The 24,474-nt window shown below is 37.1% G+C and overlaps 1 protein-coding gene across 1 annotated transcript in view; it reads left to right on the top strand.

Annotated features, from left to right (window-relative positions):
• KIAA2026 (KIAA2026 ortholog) overlaps window positions 1-24,474 on the top strand; it is a 60,666-nt gene that overhangs the window by 26,311 nt on the left and 9,881 nt on the right. The window contains exons 6-8 of the mRNA XM_015848966.2: window positions 2,591-2,680; window positions 18,887-19,002; window positions 22,371-22,558. Of these exons, the coding sequence (XP_015704452.1) occupies window positions 2,591-2,680; window positions 18,887-19,002; window positions 22,371-22,558 (394 nt within the window). The remainder of the gene's footprint in view (window positions 1-2,590; window positions 2,681-18,886; window positions 19,003-22,370; window positions 22,559-24,474) is intronic.

Raw genomic sequence — 24,474 nt, 5'->3', positions numbered from 1 at the left:
ACTGGAAAGTTAAGATACTGTGTAGTGCATAAGCGAATAGGGACTAACTTTTCCCTGCCTTCAAGTAATGAGTATGTATTTTTTTCTCTTAAGATTCTTTTTCTCATGATAGATGATTAGAAAGCATGTTCTCCAAGAGGAGTATAGGAAGATTAGACTGTAACATTAATATATTTCTTGTTGCATTCACATAAGTCACCTGCAAAAACACAGAAATGAATTCAGAAAATCAGTGTTCCTTGATGGAAGTTGAATTGCTGCATTCTGGCAATTAACAACCATGAGCATAGAACAATGAAACATTAGAGTGTCATTATGAGAAACAACTGCTGTACTTCATATCAAGATGATCATAAAAAAAAATTCCTTCATTTTGTTTACTGACAGTAGTTATTATGCAAAAAAGTCTTAAATTATGCATAAAATAATGATAAAATAAATAATACTTTAAAATAATTGTTTTTTATCTCAGTATATTGCAAAATAAATAAAGTCATAAGCTAATTTTGCTGAAGTGAGTAGGTAAGTAAAGAATGAAACTGTTACTAATTGAATGTAATTTTAGAAGTTCGTGAGAATTGCACTGATCATCAGTTGTGCCAAACTACTTAACCTTGCAGCTTTAGATCCCTTCTGCTTTTGTGTAAAAAGTACATTCTACACTTAAATTACTGTTCATTTTTAAAGCACTGCATCTGTTTTGTAAGAAATGTTGGATAAATGAGAGAAATTTCAGAAATAACTTCTTCCTAATAAATGTATTAGTGTTAGTATCTTTCTTTAAATCCCACTTTTTATAAAGAAATAGATTCCTTCTTGAATGTTTTTGTGATGGATTTCAATGTGATATCAGAGTGTTCCAGATATTAAACTCATTTTGACAACAAATTCTCTAAGCTGAGCTTCTGCTGTCTTCATTGTCTTACCAGCAGATAATTGGTACACGACTATTAGACTTAGCGGTGCATCTCTGCTGGTGTCAAATTGGAATTTGATTACCCTGTCAGCACCATCCCCAAAGCAACTTGCTTTTTTTTTAATGTTTGCTTTGTTTTTCCTCTTGATGTGCACTCACTGACAATTTGGCAGGTTAGGTTCTAATGTCTTAAGTGGATGCTTTGACAGGACGAGAGACTGTGGAAAGTGTGGCAACACGAAATACCTGATGACCTGTAGGAGCTCTGTTGTAAAGATACCGGTGGTATTTTCAAGACAGCATTCAACTAATCACAGTGAAATCATCCTTCTTCTTAAAAACTTTTGCCTTACAATATATAAATTTCCAGAGAGAAGTTCACAAACTTTTAAGCAAGTTGAATATAGAGTTTGATGGATAGTATCTTCCTTTGGTTCATAGTTCTGCTTTGTCCTTGGTCATTGACTCAGAACACATATGGTAGGAGAACACAAAAGGCAATGATGCAATTTAAAAAATGAATTCTGAAGGAGTGGATTATAACTGTGTAAGGGAATTTTCTATTCGTGCCTTTATTGATTTTTATAAGAGCTTAGTGTGACAAACTTGCAGATTTTTGTATAAATATGATAAATCATATTTATGCTTGCAGGCCAGGTAGGAGAAGAAACTTTGGTTTTTTTTTTGGCTCCTGGGTGCAGTTACTTACTTGGAACTTCCTTCCATGAGGGACATGTATGTTCTATGTTATAATAATGAAAGAACTTAACATGCTTTTCTAAATAAATTTGCTTCAAAACTATAAATCATAGAGTTTAATATGTATCGAAGTCAAGATGTACTGTTTTGAATCACTAGTAAGGGGGTAATAATTGTATCATAATAGCATATTAGTGGGTTTTTTTCCTACTCGGATCTGACTTTTCTTATTTCAGATTTTTTTATATTCTAACAAGAACATTTCTACATGAAGATGTTCAGAAATAAGCAAGTCTTAAGTTACAGTGACCTGAATGAGTGTAACAGCTTAATAATTTCCAGTTTAGTAAGTCTGTAATTGCTGTAAGTGACAGTAAGCCAAAACTTAAAGATCATTATTGTTTCTTTGAAAATTTGTTCTAGTAAATAACAGTCATTTTGTTAAAGGAAGGATATAAAAAGCTGTTTGCTAACGACACAAATAAGAAGAAATTCCAATGTACTAGATACACTGCTTCTACTGAAATGAGGTAGATTTTATACATGTGGCTAGGTTATCTTTCACGAATACTGCATGTAAATATATGAGGTTCTGTTCAAGTGAAAGTTGTAACAAGAGCAGTAATGTTTTAACAATGGCATATTGCAAAGCTAGGTTTTTGTTTGGTACTGAAGCCTGTTCCAGGTCATTGCTATACTTGAGACAAATTTGATAACTTGTGTTATTCACTGCAGCTGGGAGGAAAACCTACACTGTGAAAAGGAAGCTCATATACAGAGATATATGGTTTGTATCTGAAGTGCTTTCATTTCAATAAGACCTTTTATATATTAAAAAAATAAAAATAATACAACCAAATGGTTGGCACTGAGTAATAGCACAAGCTTTTGATTTTATTTAACTTCACTGTGTACTTTTCAAGTCCCACATTACCAAGTGTTTGTGTTCATTTTATTTTTATTTTTATTTTTTAGCTTATTTGCACTAATCTTGATGAACTCAGGGAATTAATCACAAAGATTGAGAATGAACTCAAAGATCTGGAGGACATTAAAAAGAAATCGGTATGTGACATAAAAAATTTTCTCTTGTGTGAATATGAAACTGTACTAGTTATTTGCTGAGGGCTGTCAGCTGAAGATTTTTTTGCCTTTTCATTGGTTGCATGAATCCTCATGTGGATGGTACCTGGAGACTATAATCTTAATCTTTCCTGTATGCATTGTTCTGTTCACAGTGTTCTTATAGGAAATTAACTATAGTTAACACTTCTCACTGCCAGAAAAAAAAAAAAAAAAAAATGCAAGCAGTGGTGATACCTTAGAAGAAGCAGTCTATTTCTATTAAATGTGAGCCCTCTTTCCTTGGACAAACTTTTACCGGCAAGTAATTACAAGGCAGAGTTCTAGTATCTATCATACCAGATCTTCTTGAGTCCCCTAAGGCACATATTAGGATTCCTAGCCCCATTTATTTTTTGAATAAGCTATTAAAATAGGCTTTGCTGAAGTGTTCCAGCAACTCGGAATTTTCCTTGCAATCAGAGGCCCAAAACTGGGCACAGTACTCAAAATGCATTCTCATCGGTGAGATGAAAAATCACTTCCATGCTACTGCTGACCACAGTATTCCCGATGCAGGCTAGGATGCCATTTGCCTTTTTGGCCACCTGGGCACACTGCTGCAGTCATGTTCAATCAGCTGTCAACCAGCAACCTTGGGTCATTTTCTGCCAGGCAGCTTTCCAGCCACTCGCCCACAAACTGATGTTTAATCAGGAGAAGGGAATGCTCATTGTTGTCTGCAACTACCTGAATAGAAGTTGCAGTGAAGAGGTCTCTTTTCTCAGGTGACAAGTGACCGGATGCAAGAAAGCATCCTCAGGTCGTTTTAGCAGAGGTTTACATTGAACATTGATAAAAATTTCTTCATGGAGAGGCTGGCAAGTCTCATGGAATTGGCTGCTTAGGGAGGTGGTGAAGTCAGTATCCCTGGAGGTATTTGAGAGATGCATGGATGTGGTTTTTAGGGATGTAGTTTAGTGGTGAACTTGATGGTATTAGATTGACCTTTGGACTTTGTGGTCTTCTGAGGCTTTTCTAATATAAATGATTCTGTGGTTCTGTGCTTTGTTTTGAAATAGGTTGAATAGGAGAGTAATTAATCATACGGCTCCCTACAGCCAATTCTTTCTAATACTGATTCTTTTTTTATTAAAAATCTGGGAGACATTTCCATGACATTTCTATGGATAGTAGTGGTTAAAAATGTTTCTTTTTCTGTACCTTGGATGTTTTGTCACTAATTTGTGTGAATGTCTTTAGTCTGAATCAGAAGTAACTTATATTTTTAATTATTTGAGTATTGGAGAGATGGTAGAGGAAAGACAATGAAGGACAAACTTCAGTGCATTTCTGTATTGTAATAGCTGCTACCATATCTAAAGGAATAAAGATAGATGATACTTGAAGTTATAGTTGCTAAATTGCAAATTGGTTTTAGTGTAGGGTTGTCTAGTGGTTATCAGAAGGAGTATGTCAACAATAGAAGAAAAAGACAAAAATGAGAGTTAGCATACTAATAACCCTGTTTGAGATGAGACATTTCCTACTAGTAAAACTATACCAACAAGGCTTCTTCAAGGGTATACAAATGCTAAATATGTCATAATCACTCTTTGAACTGAAATCTGATAATGTCATTATGTAAATAAGTTGTATGACTTCAGCAGGAATACTATGTTTAGTTCCAATCACACCATCTTAGAAAACCAACAAGCTCTTAAATACAGGGGTTAAGATACAACTCATTCAGTGGTCAGAAATCATGAGGTAAGGACAATTTTTCTTTGTGCTCACACAACTTTATCTTTTGAGTCTTTAAACATTTATGGTGTTAGAAATATTATGTGAAAAAATAAGAGTAGGATTAATTGCTGAAGAACTGATTAAAAAGAAACAGTGAAATGTTGATTTTAAAAATCATTGATTGCATACTTGAAAAAAATATACGAAGAAAAAGATCTTAAATTACATGAATAGTCAGCAAACTTGGTTAGACACTTTGAAAGAGAGGTTATTAATGTTGCATTTTTTATGTCAATAACATAAACCATGCATGATTAAGCTAGATAACTTCAAATCTGGAGGTGCAGATTTTCATTATTCATCTTTTACGTAAGTGACAGTGGCATCCATAACAGAGTTTCTTGCAGGTTTTCTGAAGTTCCTAATCTTTCCTAATTGCTGACACATAATACAAATTTGACTTAATGTGAAAACGTATTTCAATATGATATATTACAATAATTTTGAGGCTGTTTGTGACCTTTTATCTTGTTTGGTCCTGAAGATGATGAAAATGGTGGTGGTCTTACTGCATTACTATGTTGTGGTATTTGTTATTACTTAACGTTATTACTTACTTAACATGAGTAAACATGCTGTTTGCTGGCATTTTTTATACATAGTTGGACTGGTTGTATCTGACATGTCTGAGAAATCATCTTGAGCCAACAAATGACATGAGATTTTTAGCTCAAACAAGTTCTGTTTGGCAGAATTAAAGCAAATTAAATCAAGGTTATGTAATGGAAGGATATAGATAATTTTAGATTTAAGCATTACTACCTATTCTTTCCACAGCAGTGAAATAATAAAGCTATTTGAAAGGATTTTCACTGTTTGACGGATTAAAACAGTTTAATTCTGTACTCGTTTGTACATCTGCAATGCTTTTTGAATTAACAGTGGTGTAACATTAATTTTTGAAAGTTTACATTTCTGTTTGAGTACCGATGAGTTTGTTCCAACAACTATGAGATTTGCATTACTACAAGCTTGAAGTAACTGTTTAGAGAAGAAAGTTAAATTTGACCCCAACTCTTTAACATTAAGCTGAAGTTCGGTCTTAGTTTTAGGTCTTTCCAGACTACCTCACTCTTGAACTTTAGCCACAGCTCTGACATGAGGCTGCAGTTTCACATATGCCCTCAAGTGACATATGCAAAAACTGCTGCCAGTTCCTATTTTCCTGTCTCTGGCACCTTCTGTTTTCTCTACCATCCTGTAAGAGAGTGTAGCAAAATTCTTTGTTGAGCTTCATGAGAGTCTGTTATAAACATAATTTCTCTTTGAGTGCTGCTGGGGTAGTTTTAAAGCAGATCAGTATCCTAGAGCAGCTTATCCTTGAGTTGCACAGATAACCAATTGTGTCCTTCCACAGCTGAAAGGATCATTCCAAGGTCAGAATTGAGCATCTAGGGGTGAAAAGAAGCCAAACTTCTTTTGTCAGAAGAGCTTCTTTGTGGCAGCTGTAGTATTGGGTAATATTACAGTCTATGCCAGACATGTTCTGAAATTCTCAATCCCTCCAGCTACTAAATAATTCCTCTTCTTACCACCTAATAAATTTCAGGATGGAGAGAAGAAAGTAAGTTATACAGATTTATTATTTATTTGACTTCTTTGATGGAAAAAAGTAAGCTGGAAGTGCAGAATGAGGACTTACTTGTCTTGAATCAAAAGGAGGAAGTGTAAGATCTGTGCATCATCTGGTAAAAGGATGGAGGATTGTTTTACAAGTGTATGTAAGATACAGCATCTTATAGCTTTGGTGCTTTGCTGCTTGCTGTAAAGATTGTGTTCTGGCACATACGTTGTGTCAGGAGCACTACAAGGGAAAACATAGGGGAAATGGCATATCAGAATGTGAGAGGATAGTTCAGGAGTTGCCCTGTGAAAAGGTTCCATTCCCTTCAGAATTGTTGGAGCCTTTCCAACAGGGCATCTCCTGAAGTCTAGGCAAAGGATCTGCCCACACTGTGTTCTGAAATGATATGATATGTCATTGCAGTTGTAAAGAGTTAAGAGTATTGAAGATCGAAGTCTTTAGTCTACCTTTACAGGAAAGTACACAATACTGAATCTCACTTTTCCCTTATTCATATGATTCTCTTAGAATGTCTTAAAGTTTTCATCAGGTCAAATGTAGCATCCAGTGTGGAGGTGTGCCACAAAACAGTGCCAGCACTCAAACAGTGGGGCTTCTTGTCTCTGCCTCTATTTAGTAGCCTTGCTTACTGCTAAAATATAACTGTATTTTGGATCTATAGTGCATCTAATACACTCAGTTATCATTAAGTGCTAGGTTTCATTGGGAGAGTATCTTACATCACTAGCTGCTAGGCATGATAGAGCACATGTTTTTTTAACTAGGGAGTTACAGTCAGTCAAACTTTGGTCAATTGCCTTAGAATTGTTGAGAGTAGCTAAATTTCTTGTAGTTTTAATTTTGCTGCATAGAAAATGTTATACATTTAAAGAGAATCTAAAATTGTACCTGATGTTACCTTAGTGCTTTTTATTTCCCCTGATATATACTAATTTGTTATGAAGCCATTTGCCAACTCCTGTGTTTTTTAGTTTATCTAAAAGGTTAGGAACTGTTTCAAATGAGGAACTTGCATTTTTAAAAAAGTTAGAAAGTGTTATTTATTTTTTGTGCTCTTTGTGTGTGTGCATACCGAAGTACATTCCACATGTTTTAAAAAAAATATATCTTGCTGTGCTTTCCTGTATCACATTTGATGAGTAGCACCCTTTCATTTTAAAGCAGCGTGAATAAAAAGTAGCATACAAATTGAATGGATAGGGAAACAAATTACAAGAGAAAAATAAGATTCATATAAAACCTTTCTACTTTGTTGCCAATACTGAGGTGTTTAAGACGCAGTGGAAGTTACCACTAGTCAGTAGGCAGCCATAACTCTGCAGTAGAGTGTGCTGTCTGAAAACATTTCCCTTGAGACTGTACTGTTTTTACCTCATGTTTGCTGAAAATTTGGACTTACAAGCATGACAGTTCGTTTGAATGGGAGCTTTTAAACATGTGCTGTACCTAGCAAACGAATAAAGAAATGCAAAACGAATAAAGAAATGCAAAATAGCACTGTCTGTCCTGATAAGTACACAACATAACTATCATTTTTTTGACATTTTGAATCCTTTTTTTTTTTTTTTTTTTTAAATATATTTCTGATTTGTCAGGTAAGATCAGGTGAAGATGTGGTGTGAAGGGAAATTTCTTTGCTGCCATTCAGATAATTCAGATAATAATTTCTTTGGTGATGTGGAGTCACTGGAGTTTTCTTGTGTGAAAATGTTAATTAAGGTGCTCTGTAAATCAGTTCTGTGTGTTTAACTATTTTATATTACAGCACAACTTCAGTAGTTTTAATGATTTCTTGGTATTGTTTAATATGAAACTGTGACAAGATTGCAGATACTTGTAACAAGTAGTAAACCCTTTTTTTTTTTTTTTCCTTTTTTTTTCTTCTTCTTTTTTTTTTTTTTCCCCCCAAATTTAATTTTGAACCTAACTTTATGGTTAACATGTTTGTTTTAAAATGAAGAGGGCTGTGACAATGTTAGTTAATTCTAGACCCTGATCTATGTCTATGTTAGAACACAGATCACCTGGAAGAAGCATAAACCCTTACAGATTATGTGTTTCCTGAAATGCAGAACTTTATTTTAGTAGCACCATTGGATTTGAATCATTGCTTGCAAGCCTGATGGTAAGTGCATAGATGTCTTTTGAGGGAGAAGAGAGGCTGGAGCCCAGGATTCCCACGGATAAGTACATAAAATGTTAAAAGGCAGGGTTTTCCAGAGTGGAAGGCAGCAGACTGTCCTTGCAGGGAACATCAGACAAAGGTGAGGGGAAGGATAGAGAGTGAAGTTCATGACTAAATAGGGTTTGTAACAGAAAGACTGAAAATTGCACCATATGACAGAGGCGTGTAACACACTAGTGTTCTTTACCTCATAGTCAAAAAAGATGAAAACCTCCTTTATAAAGGTTTTGGGTTTTTCTTTTTTCTAATGTTGTTAATAAAGGTTTCAATTAGGCAGCTGCACTTCCCATCACAGATGAACATCTTTATCTGTCTTTTCAAATGCTGAATATCTTTTAAGCATATGAGTCTTAGGAGTACAGAATGCACACTGAATCTCTGTGCAGCCCTTAAATCCACACCAGCTATGGAAATCTATTTGGAAGTCCACCCTGAAGATTTGAAGACCCACTCATTCAGATCAGAAGTTTTTAGAACTTCAGGCATGAAATAGTTTGTGGAATCGCAGAGGAATCCCAGAGAAATGACTTGATAGAACAAATTCTTCTGTGCCTGCTGTTGGTTTTATTTTGTTGTTGTTGTTGTTTTTAAATTTGAAACAGGCTGTTGTTAAATTTGTTCATAGGAAACACAAGTATCCAAAGAAAGAGAAGAGTCTGTTTTCTTTTTCCATTGGTTTAAAAAATACATATTGCTTTAAAAAATACAGTGTTATTATATGGCAAAAATAATGCATTTTGGCTAATTTACTAGAAGAGTTTTTAAAACATTCTCTCTGTGTATATTAAAGAAATTGCAAATATTACTATCTGTTGATGGTAGGGGCACTGTGTTATCAGAGGACTGTGCAGGGATTTTACTGGGTTAAATTTTCTTCACTTTTTTAGCTTGAGTTAGGCTTCTTTTTCCATATTCTTCTCCTTTCTCGTTCCTTCCCATACTCCCTAGTGAAATATGAGGGCTGCTCCAAAAGTAATGACTTCTATTTTATTATGTTGTCCCACAGTATCAGAGGCAGATGGTGGTGTTATGGCAGTGGAGCTTGCCCCTTCTCTCTAATATTCTGTTACTTGTTGGTGCTATGTGATAGATGGCAGCAGGGGGGCACTCTGACAAAATGTCATTTGACATGGATATGCTTATAGAGCAAAGGTGTGGAATTGAATTCTTAATGTAGAAAAAATGTTACTTCCTGACATTCATAGACACTTGCTGAACATTTATGGAGATCAGACAGTGGATGTGAGCACAGTCAGACAGTGCATGGTGCATTTCAGAAGTGGTGACAGCAATACTTGATCACTTCTATCCGCGCAGATTTTTATGATCATTCCATACAGGCTCTTATTCATCACTGGCAAGGATGCATAACTACTGGTGGTGACTGTGTTGAAATACAATATTTTGTAGCTGAGAATTTGCTCTATAAAATAATTTTATTGTACTCTTTTGCGGTTTCCATGGAAATAAATAGGAGGCATTACTTTTGGAGCAACCTATGTGTATACTGTACTTGAAAATTTTGGATGTAAGCTGCTTTCCATTTTAATTGTTTGCATTATATTACTGTAATTATATTAATGTGCATCCATACAAATAACTAATTACACACTTTGAAGGAATTTAACAAATTTTAAGCTTAAGATTTTTAAAGCTTTCCGCAGAATTCCTTCTCTGCTATTTCTGTCTTCTACATATCTCATTAGCTTTCCACACTTTTGTCCTATTCTTCAGTTTTTCTTAGCTCCTTCAGTGCCTCTTCAGTGCTACCTATAAAAAATACAGTAGGTGTAATTTTTTCACAACTGTTTTCTCATGATTTTTCATGCTTTTCCTGGTATACAGACTAGTCCTCCAAGAAATGTTACTGAGTTGCTTCACCTAGGCTACTTCTATTACATATGTTTTACAATTCCAGATGTGTAGATATGAATTCTGCATCAAACATATGAATAGGTAGTCATACATTTAATGTGGAACATTTTCATCATAGAGATACTGCTGTGTATTCAGAACATTTTGTAGTGCTCTGGATTTTGATCAACCAGAATATTATTTTGAAAAATCAGGTAAGACATTCCTGTCAGCACACACAGGTAGTTATAACAAAACAGCTGACTTTAAGATGATCTGAAGAATAGGGAAATGTTTGTATATTTACAGTTAAGAAAGATGAAATTAATGATAAATGATTAATAGTTTAAAAGAAAAAGGGTCTTTTTTGTAAACATGTTAAGATGTTGCATTCTTGCAGTTTCTTGATGCATTATGGAAGTAGAAGTTAGCATATATAAGTTCTTATAATTAAGAATGAAATGCAATAGTTCAGTGGTGCTTAATTTCAGTGTTCTGAGTTAGTTTGGAAAAAGCAGTGAAATCATGCTAGTAATCTAGCATGATTTTTAAATCTAGGAGATGACCAATGCAATGGTAATCTAGTAGTAATTTTGCCCAAATGATTAAATGTCAGTCTAAGGAGTCATTTCACATAATTGTTTGAGTTGGAAAGGACCCTTAAAGATCATATATGCCAGCTCCCTGCAAATGAGTAGGAGCATAATAATGAATAATAATAATAATAATGAAATAAATCATGAGATGAGGACATACCAGTGAGCAAGAATTATTATTTTTCATAGGGTATATTTATTTTCACCTCATTTATTTGCAATATTTGGCAAGAGAGCCTGGAATACCATTTCAGGATGTACTTCAGTTTGATCAGATTCCTGTAATGGAAGTGCAAGCTGAAATCTTACAAAACAATAACAGAAAGTTTGAGTTCTGACATAAGGTGTTCACCAGTCTTTTCACTGGTCATAGGTAAATGCTCGAAGATATAATTGATTAAGAGTGACTTTGTTTTATGCTTTATTGACAGCTGCGCTTCCTGACTGTTCCATCCCAGTCTTCTAATAATACCAGAGGCTAGCTGTTGGTTGATAAAATGCTCAGAAAGACATGCCAAGGGTATACATATACAACTCCTTGATTTGAAGGAAGTTTAACTTTAAAAAGTAACTTCTAAGCTTTTTCAAAAGGAAAACCTTCTATTACAGATGTGCTTGCATAGTGTGAATGATCTCATTTATTCCTTTTTATCATCAAAGTTGCCACTGAAATTCTCAAATACTAGAATTTGGCCCATAGATTGATTAAGAAGAGTATTCAGTATCAAGCAATCTTTGAATTCAAGAAAGTTATTAATCTCTTTTCTTTAGGTATCTGATGTCCAAAGCAGCTGCAGATCAACTCCCTCTCCATGTGACATCACTAGAAAACGCTAGACTGGTGATGTCACATATACCACAGAACCCCGCTGCAGAATGGAGCAGGCCTATTAAGGGTAAGGTAAGTTTTCTCCCTCCACCACCACCCCTTTTCAACAATATTGCATGGTTTTATAAGATTTCTAATTTTCTTAATTTTATATCCCCAGGATATAAAGTAAAGACTAAAGAAAATCTTATAAAACTGCATAATATTGTGGTTGTGTGTGTGTGTGTTTATTTAAAAACAACAACAACAACAAAAAACTCCCCTATAAAGTTCAGTCCTTACCCCATATATCAGTATCCTGGCTCCAGTCTGCTTTGGGGTTCCATGATGAGTATGCCAGAATAGTGTATGTTGGGACATCACGGAGAGTGGAGTCAGCATTCCCTGGCTGCTCTGGATGTCAGAAACCTAATTTAAAAGGTAAGTTTTCAGTTCAGAATGTGTTGAATGTCTCTATGTGCATATATGGAAACATTCAGCACACTTCTTAATTTTTAATTTTTATTTATTTATTTGTATTTGTATTTTAAAATTTTAGTTGTAGAACACAGGTAGGAGTTACATTTTGTACTTGTCTTCTGTCTAGGCCATTTAATCTCTGTTGTTTTGTACTCAATACCATATGTTTTATTTCCAGAAGTTATGAGTTTTGCTCATCACTATTTGAAAGAAAATAGTAATTAGCAGTTCAGATTAATGTATAGAAGCAGTGCTATCAGGAATGTGAATTACAAGCCACACAATAGCATAATTCTGCACACATCCAAGTTAGCTACTAGACATTTCTGCTTAAGTAATTGGTTTGGAATGTAGACTGTAGAAGCTTAATGAAGCTTAGAATTAGTTCCAGTACACTGAAGAGGAACAGTTTCTTTGCACATGTTAAAAGCAAGATCTTCACTGACAGAGAACTTCTTCTAGCAGAGACTATCTTGGATTGATGTGATTGAGTATATTTATTTCATGTCTACTACTAAAATCCTGTTGGATTTCATATACACCATAGGTTAGTGCATCCAGATCTGCATTTCTACACACCCATCATTTATGAGAGAACTGAACTGTGAGGCTGTAATAGCTGTTCAGTTGTAAAAATCTTCTGTTCTATTACTCCACTCTTTGTGGAATTTCATATGCAACTACATTTTTATATCCTTGAGTAGAAGGTTCTTAGCTATTCAGTGCCCTGAGGTGTTGCATTCTATTTATTTGTTAATCTCGTTACCACATCAAATCATATTCAGAGGCTTTGTCTTTGATCTTAAGGAATCCACTAGCCAGGGACCTCTGAAGGTCTCCCTATCTTGAAAAAGCACTGTTACTATTGATGCAGTAGGTCAGCCAAGGCCTGATGAGCTGAAATCTGAACGCAAAATGAAATGGAGACTCAGCAGCTTTTTTGGGGGTAAGCTGTTCTAACACTGTAGGTTTCTGAGGAAAATATGTCCTCTAAAATCCAAACTAAACTCCTAAGCTTCAGTTTATGGATGTTTTCCTGCACTTATACCATTTAGTGTAACAGAAGAGTTTGCAGCGTATCTATTTGTAAAGGAATGTTTATGTTCTGTGGAAGTAGGCTGATACATGTTGCTGACATATGGAATTAAGTTACAACATTGTCAGTCATTGATTAGCTTTTTTTCCTGGAAAAACACTGGGCTATGTGTTGTGGTTTAGCCCAGCTGGAAGCAAAGCACCACACAGCCCTTTGCTCCCTCCTTCCACACAAGTGGAGAAGGGGAGAGAATAAGAGTAGAGGGGAAAGTAAAATGTGTGGGTTGAAATAAGGACAGTTTTGCCATAAAGAGGGCAGAAAATAAAAGAATACACACATTAAAAAAAAAGTGAAACATGGTGCAATTGCTCACCACCAACTGACCAAAGCACAGCCAGTCCCTGAGCAGCTATGGCACTAAGCTGTGCTCAGGGAGCTCCCCACAGTTTCATTCTGAGCACTGCCCTCACTACTTCTGAGGAAAGGATATGTGTGTGTGTCACAGATTTGTTACAAACTACTAAGCTACAGTAAGGAAAGTGAGTAGTTAAGATACAGGAAAATAATTAACTTTAAAAAGGTTTGTTGTGTTGGTACATAACTGCATTAAAAAGATTTGGCAGCACATGCAGAGTTTCCTAGCGATTACACTTAACATTTGCTACAATTTTCATTAAAAGCCTATTCATAACATCATGTTTCTGTCTTTTTATTTTTATTTTTGAAGTGAGGAGAATAGTGGCCAGTAGTAACAAGCTTTTCTTGAAGTAATAATAAAGGTAGTAACATTCTATGGTTTGTTCTTGACTAAGCCCTATGCTTGTGTCAGGCTATTCAATGCATGATACTGTTATCATTTCAAAGTTAGTGATTCTGCTAGTCTTTATCAGGCTCATAAATGCTCCTTTTCTTCTACTTAAGCCAAGATCTTCTTTAAAAATAAATTAGCTTCCCCAAAATTGACTATTTCCTGTGAACTCTGTAGTCATTGTTAGTATAACTGTTTTTATTTTATACTACATTTTAATACATGCTGTTCTTTGCTTTATCGAATGCATACACAGCATTTCTGTTCATTATTCATATTTTGCTTTGGCAAAACCTACTAAAACTGCATAGTATATAAATTAATCCTTTTTTTAAACTTCCTGTATAATCTTTTCTATATATCACAGGAAAAACAAATTTGTGCTTATAATTCTCACATACATTAGCAATTAACTCTAACCTGCAGTATGCACAAGAGCCATTTTTTTTGCTGTGCTCAGTGGCAGGTCTTGCACTGCATTGTGCTGTGTGTGCAAATGTGACCGGCCAGAAGCTGAAGAAAGTAGAGCAGTTTCCTAGCTTGTCTGTGGGCTCAGCATTAAGTCTTACATCATAATGTGGCATAATTTCCTACTTAAAACCTTTTGATTTTTTAATTTTAATTGGAGAATGAAGGAATAGTTGTTTGTTTTGTATTATATCATGTAAATTATTGCGTCTAAAAATAACTAAGTTACCTGATCTCCAAATGGAGAATCATTTAGCTTGATTAATCTTCCTGTACTTTGGAGAAATCGGCTGAAAGTGATAGAAGGGGATTGTTCCAGTGTCCATAGAAATGTCATTATTGCAGACTACTGGAAGGCAGTCAAGTTGATATTTATGTTGTCTTTCCTGCCATAGGTTTCTTTGTATGATGGACCGCAGGATGCTGTTAAATATAAGAGTTCTATCAAAAGCTAAATATATGTATCAAAGAAACAAGTTCCCAAGTGTTACTTCTTTGTCATGCTGAACCTTAATCTATTTACTGTCTTAATGTTTTCTCAGACAAGTCAAGAGAGAAAATCCTTGTTCAGGTAAAATGCACAAAATAGAGTGGCAGAAGAACTGAAAAATACCACATCTGTTTTTATAGCTGCTTGTATGTTGCACAGTTGTAGAATATCCCAATTTGAACAGGATTACCAAAATTCAAATCATATTTCTGAGAGCATTGTCCAGACACTTTTGAAGTCTTGGTGTCATGATCTCTGCACTGGGCCATTCCTGGTCACCCTCACAGTAAATAAACTTTTCTTAATAGATAACCTGACACTTCCCTGTTGCAGCTGCGTGCCATTCCCTCAGGTCATGTCTCTTACCAGAGAGAGAGAGCAGAGGTCAATGGTTGCTCCTCCACATCCCTCATGAGTGGGCTGCCATGAGGCCTCCTTCAGTTTCTTATTCACTGAATGAACCTAGGGACCTCAACTGCTCCTTTTATGTCTTCTCCTTTAGATATTCCACTATCCTTGTTGCCCTTCACTAGTTTTTTGATCTCATATTGTGGCAGCCAAAACTGCATATAGTTCTCAAGTTGAGGCTGCAGCAGTGAAGAGTGAAGTGTTATGTTCACTTGCCTTGACCAGCTAGCATTGCAGAGCCAAATGCATCCTAGGATATAGTTGGTCCTTTTGGTTTCCAGGGCACACCAAGTCATATTCATCTTGCCATTGGCTAAAATCCCCAGATCCACTTTCCAGCCTCTCTTACCCCAGCCTTTGCATATATCCAGGACTGTCCCATCTCAAATACAGAACATACCACTTGCTCCTCTTAAGTTTCATGCAGTTGGTCGTTGCCCATCTCTCTAACCTGTATTGTTAAGGGATTCAACAGCTCCTAATATAGTTTCATCTGTAGACTTACGTAGTATACATTCAACTCCTGCATCCAGGTCATTTATAAAAATGCACAAGGGACCTAGCCCTAAAATGGAGTTCCTGTGGAACCCCACTAGTGACTGGCCATCAGCATGATGAAGTCCTCTTTAACCCTTTGAGCCTGACCCATCAGCCCATTTCTCACACAGTTTATTATGTATTTGTATATATTCTGCAGGATATTGGAGAAACGGTATCAAAAGTTTTTCTTAAATCAAAAAGGATTACATCAGTTGTCTTCTCTTAGTCTGCTGTGTGGGTAACCTTGTCATGAAAGGACGTGAAGTTGGTTAAACAGAAGTCTTCCCCCCATGAGCCTGTGTTGCCTATGACCAATAACTGTATTGTCTTTCAGGTTGTCTTTTTTTTTCCTGCTTTTTTTTCATAAACTCCTAGCATAATCTTCTCCATGATTTATACTAGACACTGAAGTGAGACTGACAAACCTGCAGTTACCAGGATCTTCTTTCTAATTATACTTTATAACTGTGACTTTTGTCAGCTTTTAGTTTTCCGGGACTTCACCAATTACCAAGACCACTGACAAGTGATGGAGATCTTGCATTGACATCAGCCAGCAATTTGAGGACCTTGGGATAAATCCCATTGTTCCCCATGGACTCGTGTGCATAGATTTGAAGCAGCAAATCCCACACAAGTTCAGGGTTGGCTGGGAGTTTATCATTACTGCAGTCATCATCCTCTACCTCAGAGCCCATCATCAGTGCATAATGCAGAGGTGGAGAATGCACTAATTGTTCCTGCTTCATCTGTGTCCTTATTTATGAGATGACCATCCTCATCATAAAATAGATGTTATTTCTTATCCTCCTTTTTCTGTTTACACGCTTAACAACCATTTTTGTTTTGTCTTATAGTGCCAGCCAACTTCAGCTCTCATTGATCTTTGGCTGCACTGTTTTTTCCATGCAGAGGCATACAGAAGCTCTGTAGCTCACCCATTTCACCTGACCTTACTTCCGGTGTCCATACATTTTCCTTTTCCAACAGAGTTTGGGAAAAAAATCCCTGCTGAGACAAGCCAGGCTTTTATCCTACTTACTTTATTTCTGATACTTTGGAATTACCTCCTGTCCTCTTAGAAGATGGCTGTTAAAAAGCAACCAGCACTGATGAACCCTATTACCTTTAGAAGCATATGTCCAGAGAACCTGGTTAACTAGTTCTTTAAGCAACCAGTAGCCTGCTCTCCCCATACCCATACCCACTGCTGGCAAAATTCAGTTCTTCAGTGTAAAAAGTTGAAGAATTCTTTGGAAGAATTCTTAGGAAAGGGAATGTATCTAATACTGTTTAGACAGGTGTTTGGAACTATTATAAACACTGTGTTTTCTTCTCAGTACTGCATTTTCCCTACTTAAGTAGGGAACAGTAGTTACAAAAGTAGTTACAAAAGATGATAGAATCACAGAATGTTGCAGAATCATAAAACAGACAAAGTCCGGAGATGGAAGGGACCTTGTGAATGATAGAATCATGCATAGGTCACTCTGAAAGTAATTCCTCCTGCTTATTTCCATGGGAGCTACAACAGATACTAAGAGCACAGTAAAACTGTTTGAGAGAGAAAACTTTCAGTTACAAAACAGCCAGAACAGAGTCACCAAATTAGCAAAGCATTTTTACCAATGGTACCTGAGAGCCTTCATGCCACACTTGTAAAAATCTGCATGGCCATCTGTAGCGTGGCTTGTCTTTAACATCACTGTCACCACTGCTGAAATGGACCATCCACTACCTCACTGTGCCGATGTCTACCGTTTGATCTCCACAGACATTCAGCAAACACCAATGAATGTTAGTGGGTGGAATATTTTCTGCATGGAGGAATTGGATTCCACACCTCTGCTTCATATACGCCTCCATGTCAGGTGCCATTTTGTCAGACTGTCCTGCTGCTGCCATCAGTAGCATAGCAACAAAATGTAATGGAATATTGGTGGGATCATTTAACCTCTACTGCCATATCATCATCTGCCTCTGATGTGGTGGGCCAACAGAGCCAAACAGGGGACACTGCTTTTGGAACTGCCCTCATAGAATGGCTTGGGTTGGACAGATCCCACAGGAGTCATCAAGTCAACCCCTGGCTCCACACGGGACTACCTAAAATGAGACCATATTTCTTGCTGTCCAGGTATTTCTTGGACTCCAGCAACATGAGGCTGTGACCACTGCCCTGGTCAGTTTGATCCATGCCCACCATTCTTTGGTGGACAGCCTTTATATTCCCCACCTGACCCACCCCTCTCAGCTCCATGCCATTCCCTGGGGTCCAGAGAGCAGAGCTCAGTGCTGCCCCTCTGCTCCCCTTGTGAGGAGCTGCAGCTACTAGGAGGCCTTCCCTCAGCCTCCTCTGCTCTGGGCTGAACAAACAAGGCCCTCAGCTGCTCCTCATGCGTCTTTTCCCCTGAATATGTTTTATCTGCATTCAGACTTTCCAGACTTACCAAACATGGAGTTTGCATGGAAGATCATAAGAGCACTTAACTACAGTTTGAACAGGAAGCAGTTTTAATTACACATTAAAGTCCAAAACTTCGATATTTAACACAAGGAAACTGCCTCATAGTTTGTTATTGTGAACAGTTTTTAAAACTTTTCTATTAAAAATTAATTTATCTAAAATTCTGAGTAAAATACAAAAATATAATGCAAAAACTGTGTTCTCCCCGAGAACTGTAGTAAATTATTTTTGCAAGCAAAAATATAAATGATATCATTTATGTTAGATGAAATTATTGTAAGCCTTACTGTATGAATTTAACCATTGCAAATGTAATTATGTGGTTGGCTTCCCTGACTGGAGTGGACTACTATACATGTTAGTTACCAACGTAAGTAATTTTAAATACATAGTGTGTTTGTAGGGTTCTGTTTCAATTTTAATCGTAGCTGCAAAAAAGCAAACATTTTTTTTTTTGGTAAGTGGGTCATTATGTCTCTGTGATACAAAAAATACAGAAATACTCCTTTGTTTTACATACACTAAGGGTTGAAAAAGCTGTGGAACTTATTAATGTTTTCTTCGGGTAATTTTCTTTATATACTGTATTAACATGTACCAGGATTATTGTAGGACTGATGCACAATAACAAGAGATAGATTTAATATAATGATAAATAGATTGTATTTATGTTTGCAGGGAAGATGGTACCACCGAAAGCAAGCAGTAAAGGAATTGCATGGTACGTTGATACGACTGCTTAATGAACTGTTACCATGGGAACCAAAGCTAATGAAAGCATTTCAGAGGAACAGGTAATCAGCTGCTCTTGTTTTAAACAATAGTGCATGTAATAAAACAAAAAACAGGACAAAATTCACCTTTTTTAAAATGATCAGTATTAGTTGACCTCTCAAAGAAACTAAGTAAAGAGGAAACAGGGGGGGGCATAGTCAGTGCTTTAAAGGTTTTTTTATTCCACACCTAGTGTCTCAAGTAAAGTTAAGGTTAGCCCCAAATAATTTTTCTCTAAAATGATCTAAAATCTTTAATCATGCCTAACTTGATAGTTATAACACTATGGAATAGTACTTGTATTGCTGTTTATTTGATACATAAATATACTGGGGCTTACTGTGGCACTTTGTGTCTGACTACATACTGTCGTAACCTATCTAAATGAGTTGCTGGTGAATTCTCTGGAAAGCAATTCAAAGTGATGATTAAAATGTCTTCTGCAAGATTAGAATGCATCTAGATTGAGATATACCTGAAAAATATCAGATAAGTAAGGAAAAGTATTAGCAGCAGCTAAGACTGAGGTGTAGCATCTAAATTCTGAGCCCTGGGAAGATTTGGTACTGATTTTATATGGTCATTTTTTCTTGAAGTGTGGTGCCACGGTTGTTTGTTAGCTGTATAGCTATAATAATGCCTGTTTTACCACATCACATTGAAAGAGTAGATAGTGATTAGAAATGTGTGTCAAATGATAGGGAAAGTTAGGCTGCTTCTAATATGTTAAATGTGAAGGATGCAACTTAAATGGTGTGGAACAAAATCTGAGAATGTAATAGGTATTACATTTTAAAAAACAACAAAGCAACATAGAGGCAGTATGTGTTGGTTCCTTAGTACCTCAGTTTATGGGCATCTTACATGAATGAAAAGAATTATTTGGAAATCTAGGATGTTATTGAACATTTTACTTTATATAATAGCCCAAAGTTCAAGTTCTGCTCTTTTCTATTCTTTTTTATTTTCTATTCATTTTTCTTAGCTGTTCTTTTCTGCTTGTATGTAGCTATTCAGACTCCTTTGGAAATGTGCAGGTGTAGTATTAAAAGAATTCCATTTTCCAAAGTATGGGCTTTCTAGTTTATCCCCCATGGAAATTATCCTTCATGTAAATTCTATTGTGGAATAAGTTTTGTTTATTAACTGTGGTGCTCAAGTGAGTGGCCACATAATGTGGAAGCAGAGCCATCACTTGTAAGGTGTATTCATAAAAATACTGTGTATGAGTAGGTCTGAGCAGTTTTTATAAGTAATATGGATGGCTGAAGTCTAGCATATGAATGTGCTGGTAGCTAAGGAAACATGCATTTCATGTAGAGAGTTGTTTCTGGAGTGAACTCATCTTTCTCAGATGTGTTTTAGGCTGAAACCCAAATTTCTTCCGCTAGCCTAGTCATTTCTGTGACAGAACTATTTGGACTGAGACATAGCATACTTTTGACAAGCTTGGTCTGAAAAACAATCTTTTATAAAAAACAATGAAAAACAATCAATTTATAAATTGAGAGGAAGAGAGAGAGATGGATGGGGGTAGGCTAATTCAGTGTTCTGTTTCATTATGCAGCTGCTAGGCAGCAGTGTAGCATAAATGACAAGTGGTGAAAAAAGGTATCCTGAAAGGCAGAACTGAATAAAGGTTGCTTATGCTAGTAAAAGCAGCAGCACCATTACAATGCCAGCTGCAGTTGCAGTGTGTCATCCTTTAATCACATGGCAGTCTTGGCCTTCTTGGTTGTTGACGACTGTACGGAACTCCTTCCATCACTGCAAGAGTTCGGAGTTCTATCTCCTCCTCTTTGTAGTCCTTACTTAGTAGGAGTATTCTATGATTGAAGCCCATTTTTAGATTTTAATACAGTAGTTGTTAACTTGAATCTTTCTGTACTTTTCTAGCGTACTTCTGCATCTGAACTTAAAGTTTGAAGTCCTAGTAACAGAGATGATGTTGCATCTCTCTTTTACTACATCTTACATAATCTTCAAGGTTGTCTTATTAGTGAGAGTGTGAAAGTTAAGATGTAGATCTAACTGGCCCTGACCAAAGTCACCTTGGTTTCCAGCCATATTAAACACTCATGGGCCCAGAACCCCAATTTCAAGTCATTCTACAGCCTTCAACTTCTACTATAGGAATGCTAGTTTCCAGCTCAACTACAGCAGTGCCCCCTGCTTGGCCATGAGTTTTGCAGATCTGGCCTGACTTCAGCCTGACCTCAGACCTGCATCATCAGTGTGGGCCTCACGATCGCAGGACTGGGCAGCCATCATCACTGGATGACATCCTGACCAAAGACAGTGAATTGACTTCCCAGGCTAACCTCAGACCTGCTTCATCACCAGAAACTTACCTATTGATTTGAGCTCTTAATTGAGGCCAACCACCATCTCCAGGACTGCCCCATACTGTCACTTAGACAGAGTGGGTTGTGTCCAGACTTGTGAGTTTTCTGCTCTATCAGCTGTAATACTCTGTTTAGCTCTTCCCTCTCCCTCTCCCCTTAGGGAGCAGCTATACATTGCTGCACTCAATGGAATAACTGCATTTTTAACCCATAAGAATGGGTGAAATTAAAATCTTAATATCACAGTGGCTGAGTTTAGGTGCAAACTGGAGTCTAGGTTCTCTTCCACACAGAATACTAATTGCTATCATCTCTTCATTCTTTTGCTGATTAATCCTCCTGGATATTGTGTTGGTTGCCACCAGCTGAATCATGCAGTTCACTCTATTTGTACACTAAAATATCCCTAGATCTCATCTAAACAATGGCGTAGAAGAAGGGACAATGGAAATACGCAGCAGTTTAGGAGTTTCAAGATAAGTGTGCTATAAAGTGGATGTGTTTCTGAAGAGTGTTCAAGTGAGTAAAGCAGCTATGTAATTCCATCATATGTACATTCTTAGCAGAGTGTGAGACTGTGAAAATGACAGTGGCAGCTGTTCAGTTGACCCAGAAAATAAAAGGTTGTCTTAAAGGAGCAAGTTACGTTATGGTCCCATAGCTGAGCCAGAAGCATGATGCATTCAAGAAAACAGGATTTACCTAATTTGTCTAGTTGGAGCTGTTTTCAGGCACAAGATTAGTCTTGTTACATTTAATAATCAAGTTCCTGTCACAGTGCAAAATGAATTAAGACACAGAAAATAAATGCAGTTTAACAGTGATGGTCATATTTGACTCAGTCTTTTTGCTTGTTGTTTAAGGATTTAATGGCAATTCAATTTTGGCAAGGGAAGGAGTGTTACCGTCACTTCACATTTTCTGGGTTTTAGAGACTTGCAGAGTTACCCTGAAAATTTCTTCTTCTGTGGCAGCAAATGCAATTAAGAGAGTTTTAAAAGAGCGTAATGTTTTTTGGTAAAGTTAGTTTTGTTACTTTCAAGGTCTAGATTGAAGAAGGACTACGATGAATTTAAAAGACATCCAGACCATGATAAATTTACCAGAGAACTGTGGAGTAATGATGAAAGTGAGGTTGATGCTGGCAAAGATTGTTTTGCAATAGTAAGCAGTAAATCTTCAGTGTCTGCAGAATATGTGGAAATTCCCAGAAAAGATCACCCAGACAATGGTAAGCATTTACTGGAATCTGATAGCCTGAACTTGATCCAGGAGCTGAATGAAGTTGACTAAGGAGCTGGATTTTTCCATCTGAGCTTGCGTCATATTTTTTTTCCTTAACTATCATTGTGATAATATTGAAATATATTTTGATTTGTGTCTGACAGGTGTGAAATAAAAGGGTGCAGACATGACTGAGATGAAACTTGTGATTCGTGGGAGCTTTTCCTTTACAATTTTATTGCTTAACTATTTATGTGATCATATAATGTATCATTTCAGAATTTATCTTTATAATGGGGGTGACCTTGGCCAGCAGCCTACCTAGCCACTCTCTTACTACCTGTTCTCAATAAGATGGGATAGAAGATAAGATGGGAGATCTTATGGATAAAATAAAGACAAGAATAGACTAACCATGTGGAAGATCAATTGATTTCCAGTTAGAATAGGATGGTCAGAAACAAAAACCCTGACCATACCTATCCCTAACTCAACCTTAATTCATTCCCAAATACTCCTTCCCTGCAGTGAGTGGCACTGTGATATTGGAGAATGGAAGTTACAGTCAATTCATAGTAGTTTGTCTTTCCTGCTCCTTGCTTCACCTTTTTTCAGCTCCAGCATGGGTTGTTGCCATGGGCTGCAGTTCATAGAATTGCAGAATGATCTGGGATTGAAGGGATTTACAAGCACTTCTAATTCCAACCCCACTGCCTTGGCCACGGTTGCCATCCACTAGATCAAGTTGCTTAAAGTCCCATCCAAACTGACCTTGAAAACCTCCAGAGATGGACATCCACAACTTCTCTGGTTAACCCGGTCCTGGCCTTACCACCCTCTCAGTAAAAAATTTATTCCTAACATCTAACCAAAATCTCTCCCAATAATCTGTGAGTGAGTGCCGCAACACCCTGCATTTGGCCTTGTTGAACCTCATTCGGTTCACTTTTCAAATTTGTCCAGGTCCCTCTAGATAGCATCCCTTCCGTCTGTTTTATCAGCTGCTCCACTCAGCTTAGTATCATCAGCAAACTTAACTGAGGGTGCACTCAATTCCACTGTTGAGGTTATTGATACAGAAAAGCACTTGTCTCAAGACAGATCTCTTGGGTACATCCCTTGTCACCAGCCTGGGCATAGAACCGTTGACCACAACCCTCTGGCTGTGACCATCCAATTTCTTATCCACTGAATAGTCCAGCTTTCAAATCCATATCCTTCCAATTTAAAGAAGTTCTTCAAGAACTGTTCCAGTATGAATCCATAGGTTACTGTCTTTCAGAATAAGAATGCTGTAAAATCGGTCTTCTTCCCCCTGGGTCCCAATTGGTGTGAGGAGCCTACTCCAGTGTGAGCACTCCATGTGCTGCAACTTCCTTCAGGCCATGTGAACCTGCTGCAGTGTGGCATCTTCCATGGACTGCATGTGAAGATCTGATCCAGAATGGTTCTGTCCAAGGATTTCAGGAAAATACCTCCCCCGTACTTGGAGCATATTCTCCCCCTTCTTCTCCAACCTTAGTTTCTCACACTTATTTTTCTCACTCCTTTTTCTCCCACTCAACTGAAATTTGTTTTCCCAGGACTTTGCTGATGACTTTATCTGTGGCCTGCATTAGGTCCATTTTGAAGCCAGCTGGTCCCAGCTGTGTTTGATACAGGGGCAGCTCTTGATCTCTATAAGGCAAGTTGTCACGGAGTTCTCTCTAGAGCTCACTCCGGGACAGTGGGCACAAACCCGGGGCAGCAGGAACAAAAGCCCCCCCCCCTTTTCTCTAGCGGCAGTGCGGCGCGGCCCGGCCCGGCCCGGCCACGTGCGTTTAGGGAGACGGGGAAGGGAAGGGAGATTGCGATTAGGTCTAACAAAAAATGAGGGAGAAAAAAGGTGATCTGAGAACGAATGGCAGTTTAATAACCTAATAA

Source organism: Coturnix japonica, chromosome Z (assembly GCF_001577835.2).
Source record: "Coturnix japonica isolate 7356 chromosome Z, Coturnix japonica 2.1, whole genome shotgun sequence".
Lineage (NCBI taxonomy): Eukaryota > Metazoa > Chordata > Aves > Galliformes > Phasianidae > Coturnix > Coturnix japonica.
The sequence above is the reverse complement of the archived record's forward strand: the minus strand, read 5'-3'. Positions and strand labels throughout refer to the sequence as shown.